This window comes from Mytilus edulis, chromosome 12 (genome assembly GCF_963676685.1).
Source record: "Mytilus edulis chromosome 12, xbMytEdul2.2, whole genome shotgun sequence".
Lineage (NCBI taxonomy): Eukaryota > Metazoa > Mollusca > Bivalvia > Mytilida > Mytilidae > Mytilus > Mytilus edulis.
This window is the reverse complement of record NC_092355.1, coordinates 27,683,664-27,697,986: the sequence shown is the minus strand read 5'-3', so window position 1 is coordinate 27,697,986 and position 14,323 is coordinate 27,683,664. Positions and strand designations below refer to the sequence as shown.

Sequence of the window (14,323 nt, the reverse complement as noted above, 5' to 3'; positions counted from 1 at the left end):
TTAAATAACTAATCTTTAATGAAAAGCAAACAAAATTACCAATTAATAATACATGTTACAAGAAGGAGGAATATTTATACTCAATTAATCAATGGAATTTTATCCTTCAGAACCGTTCCAAATGTCATGAGTAATTCTAGTAATTTACATTTTTAAACAATTCAATTAATGACTGTAAATATAATCAAAGTCAAATTAAACATTGAAATAAAAAACTACAGTTTTCTAATCATCATTACTGACGTTTTAGCTGCGTCCCTTCTTAACGTTTTCCAATATAGGTTGCTGCTAAACCTCCTATTGAGTGCACTCTGAGCGAATGTTTTATGCCACCATGGCCCAAATGGTCTCGTCCATACATATGATTTACTCTCATCATTATCCTGATCCAAAGTCGAAAACTTCATCCCATTATTAAACGCCATTTGATCACCTATCAAGATAAATGTACCAATGCATACTCATCACAACTGCTAGTAGGTTATTTGACGTCAAAATGAACATAAATTGCAAAATGCTTGTAGGTTCACTTTATGATGGTTATAAACAGGTTGATAGCATTTTTTTCTATTGTCTAACTACCTAATTCAAATGAGTATAGCAATGATATTTGGATTATGTGACATTTTTGAAAGATCAGTGCGGTTTGATGCTTTGAAATTACTTAATAAAGTTATTTATCTCCAGTATACCAATCCTATCGTTTTTTTTAAATTTCTAATTGACTGTTATACATTATTAGTTAAATTTTATCAATAGCATATTATACATTTCAACACTTGAGCGTTGAATAAGAAAAACTTTCTTAAATGTATTCATGTATAATGTTGAATTTAGCATATGATATGATTGTAAAGCAAATGCCGAAAGTCAAAAGGTGTCCATGGAAAGAATTGATACATTGATAGTGCCTCGATGTTATAAATAACGATTTAGATTGATGTGTAAATTATTCAGATAAGATTGATATTATTACCTGCATTACCACTATATTCCCCGATAGTAAGTTTGTACTTAGACGCTGCATTGCCTACTATAAAAGTTTTATACACAGCATACTTCTTCGTATTGGACAGGTCTGTTAGATCTATTCTCAGTTCATATGTACCACTTGATGTCAGGGTGTAAATGTATCTGTTACCTTTTAAAGAAAATACCACAGTAGCGTTTCCACAAAATATCAAATATCTAAAAGGAATAAAAGGAATAAAAAGAAAGAAAAGCTAACGAGATAACTTTTTCGGTCAACATGCAGCTATACGTATTCCAATTACAATGATAGCTAACTAGGGAATAATATTTAATAGTATGATACCATGATACATATCTATCCATGTTAAGAATGTCATTTGTCAATATTGATACTACATGTATATGCTTTTTTTTCAGTTTCAAATATTTGTTTTAATTAATTTTTTTTGAGCAAAAATATCGTTGTTCTTTCTTTCTTTTTACAATAGTAAACACATATACTGACTGTCAAAATTGAGAAATTTGATTCAATTCCTATAATTACAAGATAAAAACGTTTCGTTTATGCTTTTGTGTCATCACAATTAACGTAATGACAATATAATAATCAAAACTACACCATGTACATTGTAATCAAATCAATCAGTTTTTCATCTTTTTTTTTCTTCGAGAGTGCCCTAACTACATGATTACATGTTCAAGGTGTCTAACTATACATGATTTACGGTATATTAACAAAATGTCTGATAGTTTAGTACTGTGCTCACCAATCCAATATTCACCATAAGGATCCCCAAATCCATTCTCATAATCTTTCCATGTTCTCTGGAAATTTACAGTACCATCTAACCTTCGCTAAATAATCTAGAATAAATTTCAGTAAATCATTTTAGAAAATTTATATTTAAAAAAATGTTGAACAGGTTTGCTTTGCCTTTGTATATTTGAATCGCTATTTGATAGTTCAATAATATTCAGTTGAATATCACACATGTATGGGAAAAAAAAGGAGATGAGTTAAATGTACAGAGCTGTTTGGTCTACATAATATACATGTATACCGAAAGATGTGTATGATCATTTTATTGATTTCATGACTCAACAACACACAAGATAACAGTTTATGTAGTGAAATTTATACTCTAATATTGTCCTCCTAGAACACGTAAATAAATACACCATATATACATAGATTAATAAATATACGTCAGATGCGCGTTTCGTTGTCAAAAGACTCACGAATGACGCTCGAATTAAATAGTTTTCAAATGTCAATTAAATGTTAATGAGCTTTTGAAAGCATGAATTGCGAAAGGATCTTGAGCTAGAGTTATATATTCCTTATGTAGCAAATCCTTACTATTTCTAAAAAAAAACATCGTTTACAGTTAATTTCAAGTTGTTATAACATATCATTGATTATTCATGCCAACACAGAAGTGCTGACTCCTGGGCTGGTTATAACTTTATAGAGGAAATCTCATCAGTTGCATCGCCCTAGTGATTGTAAATCAATTCACCAAAGCTACCAGATTAACAATGTGTACGCCAGACATGCATTTTGTCAAGAAATGACGCTCGAATTCAGATTTTAAAAACATGGGGGAAAATAAAAGTTGATATTAAAAATCAGTAAGGTTTGGGCAAAAAGAGCTTAGATAATCCATTACTTGGGTAAAAAATCATATGCTATTCACCAAACTCACAGGTTTTTTTTCACAGTTAATTTATAAATATAACCATATCAATGAACGTTCATATCAACACAGAAAGGATGACTACTAGACTGGAAAATTTCCCTTTCAAGAATCTCCACCAGCACTGCATCCAACTAGTTATAGTTAAAGTTATCATATATAAAAGAATACAAAAAATTGTAATCTAGACGCGCGTCTGATGGCTTGGTGTTGCATCTGAGCTCCAACAAAGTAACTTATCACACGATTGTGTATGAGTCCTTTTACAATAAACAAATGTTTTCGATTTCTCTGTACACAACAACTATTTAAAAGAAAGTGTGTTAATCTAGAGGTCAAAGTAGAAATCAAAATGAAGATATGAAGGGTTGTGCGGCTATATATTAAAAAAACTCAGCGGGACGTCCACATTATTGGACAGCTAATCCCTCTCCAGGAAAACGTAAAATAGCTACAATACCGACCTCAAAGGAAAATTAAAATTGAAAAGTCTCTCCTCAGACTCAGCACACTCATTTGTAGAAGACAGTGGATGAACCCTGAATTTGCAGCTTAACATTCTACCTTTATGACAGTCACATATTATTTCATTGTATAATCAACAATGTGTAAACAAAACATGCAGACATAGTATGTAAATATTTCAGTAATAGGTTTGACAAGAATCAACATGGCGCTATCATTTTAGTCATTTTTAACAAACAAATATGTCAACAAATCAAAATAAAATGTCATATAGACAAAACAACAAAACATTTACTAAACAGTGGAACCACAAATCTAAATATGCATCGATTTACAATCATAGCTCAAGATAAATGATAATGAATTTCAAGAACATCACTATTGCTGTAAAATAAAATTGTAGTCTTTATAATCTACGCATAGGACTAAAATATTATATTGATTAGTTGGTTGATTTGATTTTACGCCATTTAGGTACTTTAGTATTATTTTATGGCATTCAGTATTTTTATGTAGAGACAGTTGGAATATTCAGAATGAGTCATTGGCCTTCGGTCAGAAAATTTATAATCCTGTACAATAAAGACTTGAGTCAAGCGCACTTGCCATACGTGGTATTCACACTCACAAATTTGGAGATGACAAGCTACTGATACATAAGTAGGACACTTATAACACTCAACCACCGCGGCCCTACATTGTACCCATACGATTATAGTCATGCTACACAAAAATCCAAATACATACAAGGGTGAAAATGTAGTCTTCCTAAAGGTTTGTGCCCTACTATTCTTGCATTATAATATCTTAATTAGCCTGCGTCTACACGTTTTGAAATATTTTAGGTAATCCAAAGACGGAGATCATTGACGATTTCTTAACTTGAACCAAGCACATAATCCTGTAATCAGTAAAGAATTTGGATGCTCAATTCTCTTCAACTGCGTACTTGTTTGGTTTAATAAATATTTTGATATGAGCGTCACTGATGAGTCTTTTGTAGACGAAACGCGCGTCTGGCCTACTAAATTATAATCCTGGTACCTTTGATAACTGTTATCTACTATCAAATAATATTTTTCATAACAAAACATGTAACTTACTGTCCAGCCGTCATGAACTGTATTCATATTACAATACACTCTCACTGCTGTCTTTTTGTCCGGAAATATGAGAAACACACCAGATTTTGCTTTTGGGTTTGATTTTACTATTTCACCGCAGTCCTGTTTGCTCTCTCCTTAAAATATTTTAAAACACAGGTGCATAACTTGTTAAATTGAAATATTAAACAGGTACAAATTTAGATATCCATGCTTAGAAATTGAAATGAAAAATCATAATTGGATATGCAAACTATTATGAGCTTCATGTGACCAAAAGACACACGTGTAATAGTTGATCTGTCTCGATATATGTCTCTTTCTTTTTCTTTTTCATCATTGTACTTAAATCAAAAAGCCCATACACGCTGTTATGTTTTATTGTCTTGGTCGTTATAATATATGATAACCGTTGTTATCTTGAATTTTTCCTATGAAGCTGTATGCGTATAGAAACAACATCTATTATACACTCAATGAGTTGGGTACCTAATAATGTCTTCAGTTCTTCAAAGAACACATTTATATTAACATTAAAAACTTAAGAAACGTATCACACTGCTACTGTAAGTTTCTAACAAAATATTTAGACGAAAATAATTCTTTGAGCTATCTGTTTATTTTGTGCTGACGTTACAGTTGTATAATGACATGTACATCTATACTATTAAACGAGAAGACCTAAATTTTGTGTGTCGCTTCTCTTCCTTCCACAATAAATTAATCATTATGCCTCTGTGTCCTATCGTTACCATACATAGTCGCATTTGTCATCAATTCTTATGATTATTCAGATTGAGTTAATTTTGGAGAAAAACGACAAAAAAGGAGTCCGGATATGATTCAGTCATCAGACTGACTTTTAGTCATAGATGAAACTTCCGATTTGAAATATGCACAAGTACAACCAATCGTATTATAGATAACAAAAATGAAAAATAAATAAGCCAATCAGAGCGTTCTCCATATCATGGTGTTTAGATCGCAAGAACCACAACTATGATACCTCCTTAGAGAGGACAATTATTTTTCGCGTTTTTCTACATGTAAACAACGAATATACTGCTTTAATATATAGAGTCTCTCTGTAGTCTGACTACTGTTTTCTTTGAAATGTTAAATATTTAGGGGTCATACCAGTTGCATATATATTAAATAAGTAAAACATGTGGAAACAAGAATCAGTGTGGAAATTACACAGATGCCATATCGGCACTATATTTACTAAGGACTTCAACTTCATCAAAAACTACCTCGAACAAAAACTTTAACCTGAAGCGGGACAGACGGACGAACGGACGAACGAACGAACGAACAAACGAACGCACGAATGCACAGACTAGAAAACACAATGGCCAAAAATGGGGCATAACAAACTATTGTTGAAAGTGAAAGTAGGTATTTGGCAAAAATGAAAGTTAGGTTGAGATAAGAAGGAGGCATGACCTTTTTCGGGAATATATTTTTCGATTTTTGGATTTCTGGATATGAATTTCTTTAAATTCTGCATCTCGGGATTTCATGTTTAAAGGGCATACGATACAGTTACAGGGGAGGTAATGACGTTGCTAACGTAAATTGTTATTTTTGCGACGTCAAACTATTATTTATCGGGAAAACATTCAGTTTTCGAGTGATTTTTATCATTCAAACTTGTTTAACTTAAAGGGTTCATGGACCCCTCTTTTTTAAAATGCTTTTTCGTTCGATTACGCGTAAAGATTATGTGTACCAATTTTCATGAAAATGTAAATAGTGCAAGTTTTTAAAATTTGATAAATATACAGGAAAAAATGATGTTTTTCTACATTTATGAACAATTGATAAATATGAGCTATTTCTGAATAAGAAATGGATGAATTTTTAGGATACTTATAAAATACAGAAATTACAAATTATTTAACAAAAAACTATTTTTGTTTATCTTTAAAAACAAAAATTATGTCTTTCTTTCGACAGGGAAAATATGTCCACAAATCCGAATTTTGAGCAAATATACAAATTTCGACCTCATTTTACTCAAAAAGTAGCACATGGAAGTATATTTTTTATTACATATTTGATTTAATCAGGTAAAAAATAGTCTACATGGAAATTTTTATCAAAATGTAAATACGGGATAAAAACTGTATCGTATGCTCTTAACGCCCGAGATTTCGGGATCAGGACCAATCCGACCACCCCTCAAATAAGCCTTAGTCGGTCTTAGTCATTTATACAAGATTTATATCATACCATTGGCATGTTAATAAGGCACTTAAAAGAAAAAGATCCGATGGATTGTCATAGCAGCATATTTTATAAGACTAATAGTGGTTTATATATAAGCAGTTATATTTATTTTATGTTTGAAGCGGTGCAAATTTTTAATTTAATATGACTTTTACCAAACGATGCATTGTAGCAAAGGAGAAGAATAATTGTGGTTTGAGGCCAGAAACACGAGCATAATTAAATTTAACAGAAAGGAAACAAATATCGGACTTTGGTAAAAAGGAGAGGGCTTTTGATACCTTGTATGAAATTCTCCATACATAAAATATTTTACAAAAAAAATGATCCTACAACAGTTCACAAGCTGTATATACCCGCGATTTCGCGGTTGTGATCTACATGATCTAGTGATTTATAAATTGAAAACTAAGATGGTCAATCTTTTATTGATTGACTGTTTCTCCAATCTCATAAATATGATATGGCATACACAAATAAAACATAGAGTCTTTTTTATTGGCATAATTCTAAAATCATTAAATACAAACCACCATTGCAGTTGTATACTTTCGTTGCTCTAGCTACTAGATACATTTTAGTAATGACTCTTGCGAAAATTAACCGAACTCAATGATAAATCAGGAAAGATATAGGATCATAACAGCGTGTGTAACATCATTAGCATTACTTATATGTTTAAAACGAAACAAAGATATCTAGGAGACGAATAATACATTTCCATACTTTTTACGAGAAATGTATTTACAAAAATAAATGTTTATAGCGACAGCACAGTTATTTTAACAACTTAAAAGTAACAAAGTAATGAAAATTTGTTAAACAAAAACTGCCAAAATTAACAATTAAAATGTTGTAGAGCTCAGTGTTTCATATCCATGTGTTCATATAACAAAAATAGAAACCAAGATGAATATGTAACTTGATAATTAACCTTTGAACACAAGAATTTTTTTTAGCAGGATCTGAGCTCACCACCAGTTTTTGGAGGGGTTTGTGTTGCTCAGTCTTTAGTTTTCTGTGTTGTATGTTTTTACTATTGTTTGCCTGCAGGTCTTTTTCTATTAAGCCATAGTGTCGTCCGTTCTTTTTCAACTTATGAGTATTAATGTCACGTTTTAGTGGGAGATGTTATGGAAATAATTGTTCAAATCGTGATACAAGCATGAAATTTGGTTTAAAGGTTTACTAAATGATAATTAAAAAAATCAGCTGCTGGCCATAAAAAAATACATTTTTTCAAGATGGTTACCGCTCATTTTGCAAATGGCGTCATCCAATAGACTACATTTCGTAAAGCCTTTGAAAGCTGTGTTATAGGTACATTCCAAATTAAGTTTTGATTAAACGTAAATTACAGTTCCTACAGTACGACGAATCAATACATAAATGACGATGAAAATGGCAACATTTTGTAAATCCTTTGAAAGCTATGTTGTAGGTAAAATTCAATGTTTCAAATTTTCTTCTTATTTACAAGAGATATAACTTATTTTGGTAAGTTCAAATACCTAGTTTGGTTAGAAAAGACAGGTTGCATTTCTTATAATTATCTGACAGTTGCCAATACACAAACCCGTACATAGAAGGCCAGAACTGTAACGTTTACAGTTATCAACACCGATGGTTTTTTTGTGTGTCCGTATATCAAAAATTCCTGATATGAGGGTGCATCGGCAGCCAAAGAAGTCAATTTTGGTTTCTAACTGTCATTGATTTTTTTTCTATTATCCAAACCCAGTGTACCTGTTGAATGCATAAATCTGATTGAGTCAACTTTAATATGCTTGTCTTTTGATTTGCTCCAGAAGAGAACATCTGGTAGGCGGAATAGCATCATAAGAGCGCTGCTTCCTGACAAATGATTCACATCGTGCCTTGTTAACAGCAAATGTTGATGTTGCCGTATATGATGCAAGCAAATGTTTCTATGATGTCCATGTCTGTGTCTTAATTCAAATTACAGCGAGCATTCCGTTACATCTGGAAATACTTCCCAAGTCTGCCAAGCTGACCTCTTCACTCTCCCATCAAATGCTGACACAGTGTCACATTCACAGAATGCATGGAAGGAAAGAATAGCATCCTGACAAAACATATTTGATGTGTCATATAAAAGCCATCGAAAGTCTTTATTCCTTCATAAACCTATCAACAATTTGTCCATACCTAATAGTGCGAGAGCTGCAATTCCTAATACTACTTAATCTGTGTCAGTACTCTTTAAAATTACTTTTATAAATCATTTTCAGTAGCAAGCTTAGCATGGACAAACATACGTGTATATGCTTGTTCGTGGTTATAAGGAATAGCTTGGAAATATCAGTATTGAAATTGAAAGGAATATCCCACCTTCAGTAACATAAGCATTTTTATTAGTCACTGAAGAAGCAATTCTTTTAACAAGAAACTTTTCCGTTATGTTGTCATCTTCATAGAAACTACTCCAAACCATTGGCGTTCTACTAGAACCAACAACTTTCCGTCTAGCACCAGCATATTGCCTTTTCACGGTCCAGCCTTTAGATTAGTAATTTAGTAAACATCAAATATAATGTTTACTCTTAAAAACTAATCGGTGCAAAACTGTATGTAAGGCAGTATGAACTCATTTGCATAATCCTCAAATAATTTTCCTCCTGCACGTGGTGGCCTGGAAATAACAATTGCTGGCCAACCAACGATAAATGCGTCAGAATGTGGATCAGTTGATGGCAAATCACACAATGTTTCAAGTATACCAATTTGCTGCGATCTAATAACACTATTTAAAATGACATCCTTAGACAAAGACAAAGACAGAGGAGTAATATGGTTTTCGTAAATAAAAAAATCTTCCAAGTTAAACTGGCTACTTTGACAAGAAATGAAAAGTATAAAAAAGGGATCACAATAACGTTTCAGGTTCTTTAGCAATAGTCCGTCGGAAGTGGACGATAAATGGCTGATCCGTGTTTAGAGAGAGCCATATCTCGTGCACGTTAAAGACACCCTTGTAGATTTCGAAAAATAGCAGGCTAATGGCGCTACAAGGCAGCACTCGCACCCGCAAAGTGGAAAGGGATTAATATAAGTTGCAAAACTTGTTTCCTAATCCAATTTAGATAAATATGTTTAAACTAAACTAAACTTCAGCTTTGTTTTTTGACAAAGACATTTCCAGTTGTTTTTGTTTTACTGCTATAATGCTATAATAGGAAATAGTTCTTTTTTTTATCTGATCATAAGACAATAACAATCAAAACCAAGGAGTAAAGAAAAATTCACAAAACCAGATGACATTTACATCAACAGTTATAAATAATGAATAAAAAACAACACTAAAAACCGGGAGTGGAAAAGAAGATTCTCCGTCGTTTTGCATTTGCTTCAAAAGATCATCGTATTGTTCGGATCTAATATTTTGGAGTGTATATACACATCTCATCTGCCTCCGAGTCAACAATTTCCTTAAAACAGTAAATTTTGTACAAACCTGACGACTATTGTAAAAAACAAAAAAATGGATTTCCAAACTCGTTCATCACTTTAGAAAGTGTTTGATACTTTTCAATGAAATCCTTTTGTGTTTTGTAGAGTCTTCGTGATGTCGTTCATCTGTTTTAGAATAACTCAAACCACTAGATCTTTTAAATTCATCTACCAGTCTACTGACGTCCTTCCATCTATCATCTCAAAGGGATTTTCGGTGGCACCAATATCGCCCTTTACAATTGCATTAATTTGTTTTGTGCCTGATCAATTGAAATAGAAGAAAACAACTTACTGATCTCACGTACCGTGAAATTGCCATTTCCGAATTCCTTTGCCACCTTGTGGGTGATGTTCGTGAAGGTAAGCCATATCTCTGAGAGTGATCAGTAACCATTGAGCATAATTGATACGATATCATGCTTGTTATGCACTGATTGTGAGGTACGGTATCTGACTCATAAAATGCACGTACGACCGAAAACACAAGAAACTCTTATAGATTCATAATTTTAACTGTGGTCCAGATGACTTTCTTTCTTTACACCTCAAATAATCGAACGACACAGAATCATGAGCCAAATTTTCTGCGTTTAGACATTTATATATTATGATTCAAGCAAAACACACACAGTTATCTGATGCACATGTCTAGTCTTAGGTACATTTGGATATACTATGAAAATAATGTGACGTTCTAGGTGTTGCAAAATCATCGACTTCCATGCAATATATCCCCAAATGATTTAAAACAAGTCGTTTCAATGTACCATCTACCAGACATAACGATAAACCTATCTTCTCCGTACAAATCTAATCATTCCTACTGAATTTGCTTAGCCAATACCAAAAGTGGTTGATCTACATCTATATAATTGTATTTGGTCCGAATTTTGACACTTAACCACTTTTTTCACCTTATCCACCGATTGCCAGCAGTTTGTTCAATTCAACTGAATTGGTGTGTTTTTTTAAACATTGGTATCATAGAAGTTACACTTACTTGCATACAAGAGCATGGATTTTCAGAGGAATTAAATAACGACCAAGATATGTTTACGAAATTCAAATCCAAGTCTGTTAGTTGAACTACGGTTTGCATCACTGTGTCCTGGCAGTGGGTGCAAATCACTCTAGGTATATAAATAGTTTGTGCATGCGCAAAACTGATAAACCCATTTGTTTCATAGCCTTAATTGTGTTACCAAACCAATTCATAAAATCATTAAAAATCCAAAAGCACCAAGTAAATAATGAATAGTTCGAATGTTTATGTGTGAATTCTTTTACATTTTCGGGCATGCACAAACCCTGAAGAGTCAAATATTTATTTCTATTAAATACGTCACATCACTATACAAATCCCTGCTCACATGCAAGGAATGTAGCCACCAAACCTGATAATATTTTTCACTAAAAGAAGGTCAAAGAAAACGTTTTCCAGAAAAATCAATATTTTCGAACTGAGAAAAACAGCCATTTTTAAAAAGGCCCGTGGCCATCTTGAAAAAAATAAAAATGTCAATGGCCAGCAGTTTTTTCTTAAAAAAGTATATAATAATAACGCTTCGTGCTAATTTTTATTTTTGTCTCATCATTAGCACAATTCTCTCGATTTTGCTTGCTTATATCTTCCACTATTGGTATTTTTCTTAAATCTTTTAAATAATTTATAGATCCTTCCACAATATATGCGCGTTACAATTATTATTTATATTACGCTTTATTCATTTTCGAATTCCTTAAAATGTTAACGTTCTGTCTGTCTTTTTTTCAAACAAATAATTATTTATAAAATTTTATAAGTTATAAATAACATTTGAAATTTATTTGTAACACGTATTTGTCACGCGCATATTTGGAACCTTCGTAATCGACACAAATGTGTTTAGACAATCATTGTTAAATTATTTGAATGGTTAAATAGTACCTCGAATAAGAAAGGAAACAAAAAGTGATTGTGATTATATACAGTACGAAATTTAAAACAAATACCATTGACAAGAAGTTAACTATTTTCAAAGCTGATTTCTTGTTTGTATTTCAAAGCAATTTAAGCAGATTCAAGGATTCAAGTACATAACGAAGAATTCAATCAAACGACATTATGTAATATTACACTGTGGTTTATACTTCTTTCGAATAAGATAGCAAAACTCGATTCAAAAGTGTTGATTATGAATCATATACAATGAAACAGTTTTGCACTGGATTAAGATATAAAAATAACTTCCAAGAATCTAAATCTATACTTTCCGTTATCAATAAAACCAATTAAATATATATTATAATCACCTTCATTCCTATAAAGATTTATCAGTTGATCTTGTCCTTTTGCTGTCAAAACGTCATTAATTTCCTGTAGGGTAATATTTCTGAAAAATTCTACAGTGTAATTTCCCTCCAATAATGTCTTAAACATACGTTGTGTTTGTTCTTTCTCATAATTTTTAACCGTATTCCTCATTAGCTTCTGTATGTAAATCTTCATTTTCCTGTTTATGGATTTTATGTCTAGCATGGCCACCAGTGGTGCTCCTTTGTCGGTAATCAAAGGCATTGACAAAGAGTCTGGGTCCCCTATATATTCGGTGTCTGTATCTAATGATGTAACAAAAGTATCTCCATACAAAAACACACAGAAAGCAATAACCATAACGGTTGAATTCATTTTCCAATAGCACTTTATTATTCCGACTGAGCGTCGATCTACTGGTGCTACCTTAATATCAGTCAACTTGTTGTATAGAACTACACTCTCTTTACATTACATGACTAAAGAAACAGCTTTAGTAAGTGCGAAGTATATAACTACGCAGAAAACAGTTTCAATCTCTCATAATTTATGTCTCTTCATAGATAAAAACAAATGATTATTCTTTATCTTGTAGAAAAACAAGCCCAAGGATTTTTTTTTGTGTTATTCATGTCATAATGAACAATGTTAAGTGAATTGTTGTGATAGAGAGATTTGATATCTTCAGAACGATGTTAAAAGTTATCACTTAATATATCATTTATATTACGTGATGATCAGTGCATTTAGCTTTTCCATCCAAGAGCTAAGATATAAGGCATAGTAAAGATCATTAGATTAATAATAAATCAGTTTTGTTTGTTAAGAATGTTAGTTTAACGTGCTACAGGTTCGAAATTTTTTTTATCTGACTTGCATATTGTATTAGTAGTATCACAACTGAATTCGATAAACCCCAAAATGTTCCATTCTTAATTATATTGAAAAACAACTTATATCGGGAGAAAAACTAAAGTGCGTTGAATGTATGTATATTAAAAACGTAGACAGCAAATACAACGCCATTCTTAAATTACGGTTTTTGTTTATTTTCAGAAAATGTAAATCTCTTAAATATATTACGAGTTGGAAATTTTGAGACTACTATTAAGGATTACTTTCAGAAAACTTCTATCAACACTAAATGTGAAAACACAATTGAGACACTACGCCAACCTCTGACAATCGGAAATCATGTCATGACATGACATGACATGTCAAAAAGCGTGTGAAAATGCGTTACGTAGATGCGGACTTTTTAATATGAATGTGGTAATGTTCATAATTTCACATACAAATTTGTTAATATAAAAAACAATATATATTTTACGATAAACTTTTATTGTATTAAACAGTGGTCTGTTATGTTGCTTTTAAAGCACCACCACTAGACATATTCAAAACAACTACCAGTTTCAATTTTAGTTACATTTATTTGATAACAGCACACAATATAAATGTAACATAGTCAAGTTCTGATCAGAATTCAGTGTCAATTTCTTTATCTGCTTATAATTGAAAATGCTCTCCCACAGTAGGAATTGATATTTGACTGAATTAGCTTTATCAAGATTTGAAAGAATGTCATAATGTTGGGTTTTTTTGGGCAATGTAAAATGTCATCTCTGCCATTGCTCCTATTGCTATTGTCTGGTCAAAACTGGGTAGTTAGTCAGAAGATAGCTGGTACTATGAGAGCTGATACAACAGTTCTGTGATATGTTCATCCCCATGGCCTGTAGAAATCTGTTGGCTAGATTTGAAGAAAAATGTTTAATAAATTTGATTTTCATTCAATAAACATGTTAAATGCCTATTCAATTAGGCTAGCTACATTGTATTTCTCACCTCACATGTATTGTTTTTTATCATTGCAACATAGAATGCACAAATTTTTGCGTTTAATACTTGTCACTCAATCATTTAAACTCGAACTTCAAAATATAATTTATAAATATTGAATCTTGGTACGTACACGTTGTTTTAACTTAACAAACGGCGCTTAAGACGACGGTACAGACCCTGAAAGCGACCTCTTTCTGTGCACATTTCCCCTATAAAGTGAATTTGAAATAAAGTCATAAAAT

General features: G+C 32.0%; 1 protein-coding gene across 1 annotated transcript; it reads right to left on the bottom strand.

Moving 5' to 3' along the window:
- On the bottom strand, window positions 1–12,680 carry LOC139498193 (angiopoietin-2-like). Its single transcript, XM_071286545.1, has 5 exons — window positions 12,236–12,680; window positions 4,238–4,374; window positions 1,740–1,836; window positions 977–1,141; window positions 1–433 (listed from the first exon to the last, which is right to left on the bottom strand). Exons 1-3 carry the CDS (start codon window positions 12,609–12,611, stop codon window positions 1,828–1,830), a joined length of 522 nt encoding a protein of 173 aa, XP_071142646.1. The 5' UTR covers window positions 12,612–12,680; the 3' UTR covers window positions 1–433; window positions 977–1,141; window positions 1,740–1,827.
- Between the last annotated feature and the right edge of the window lie 1,643 nt (window positions 12,681–14,323).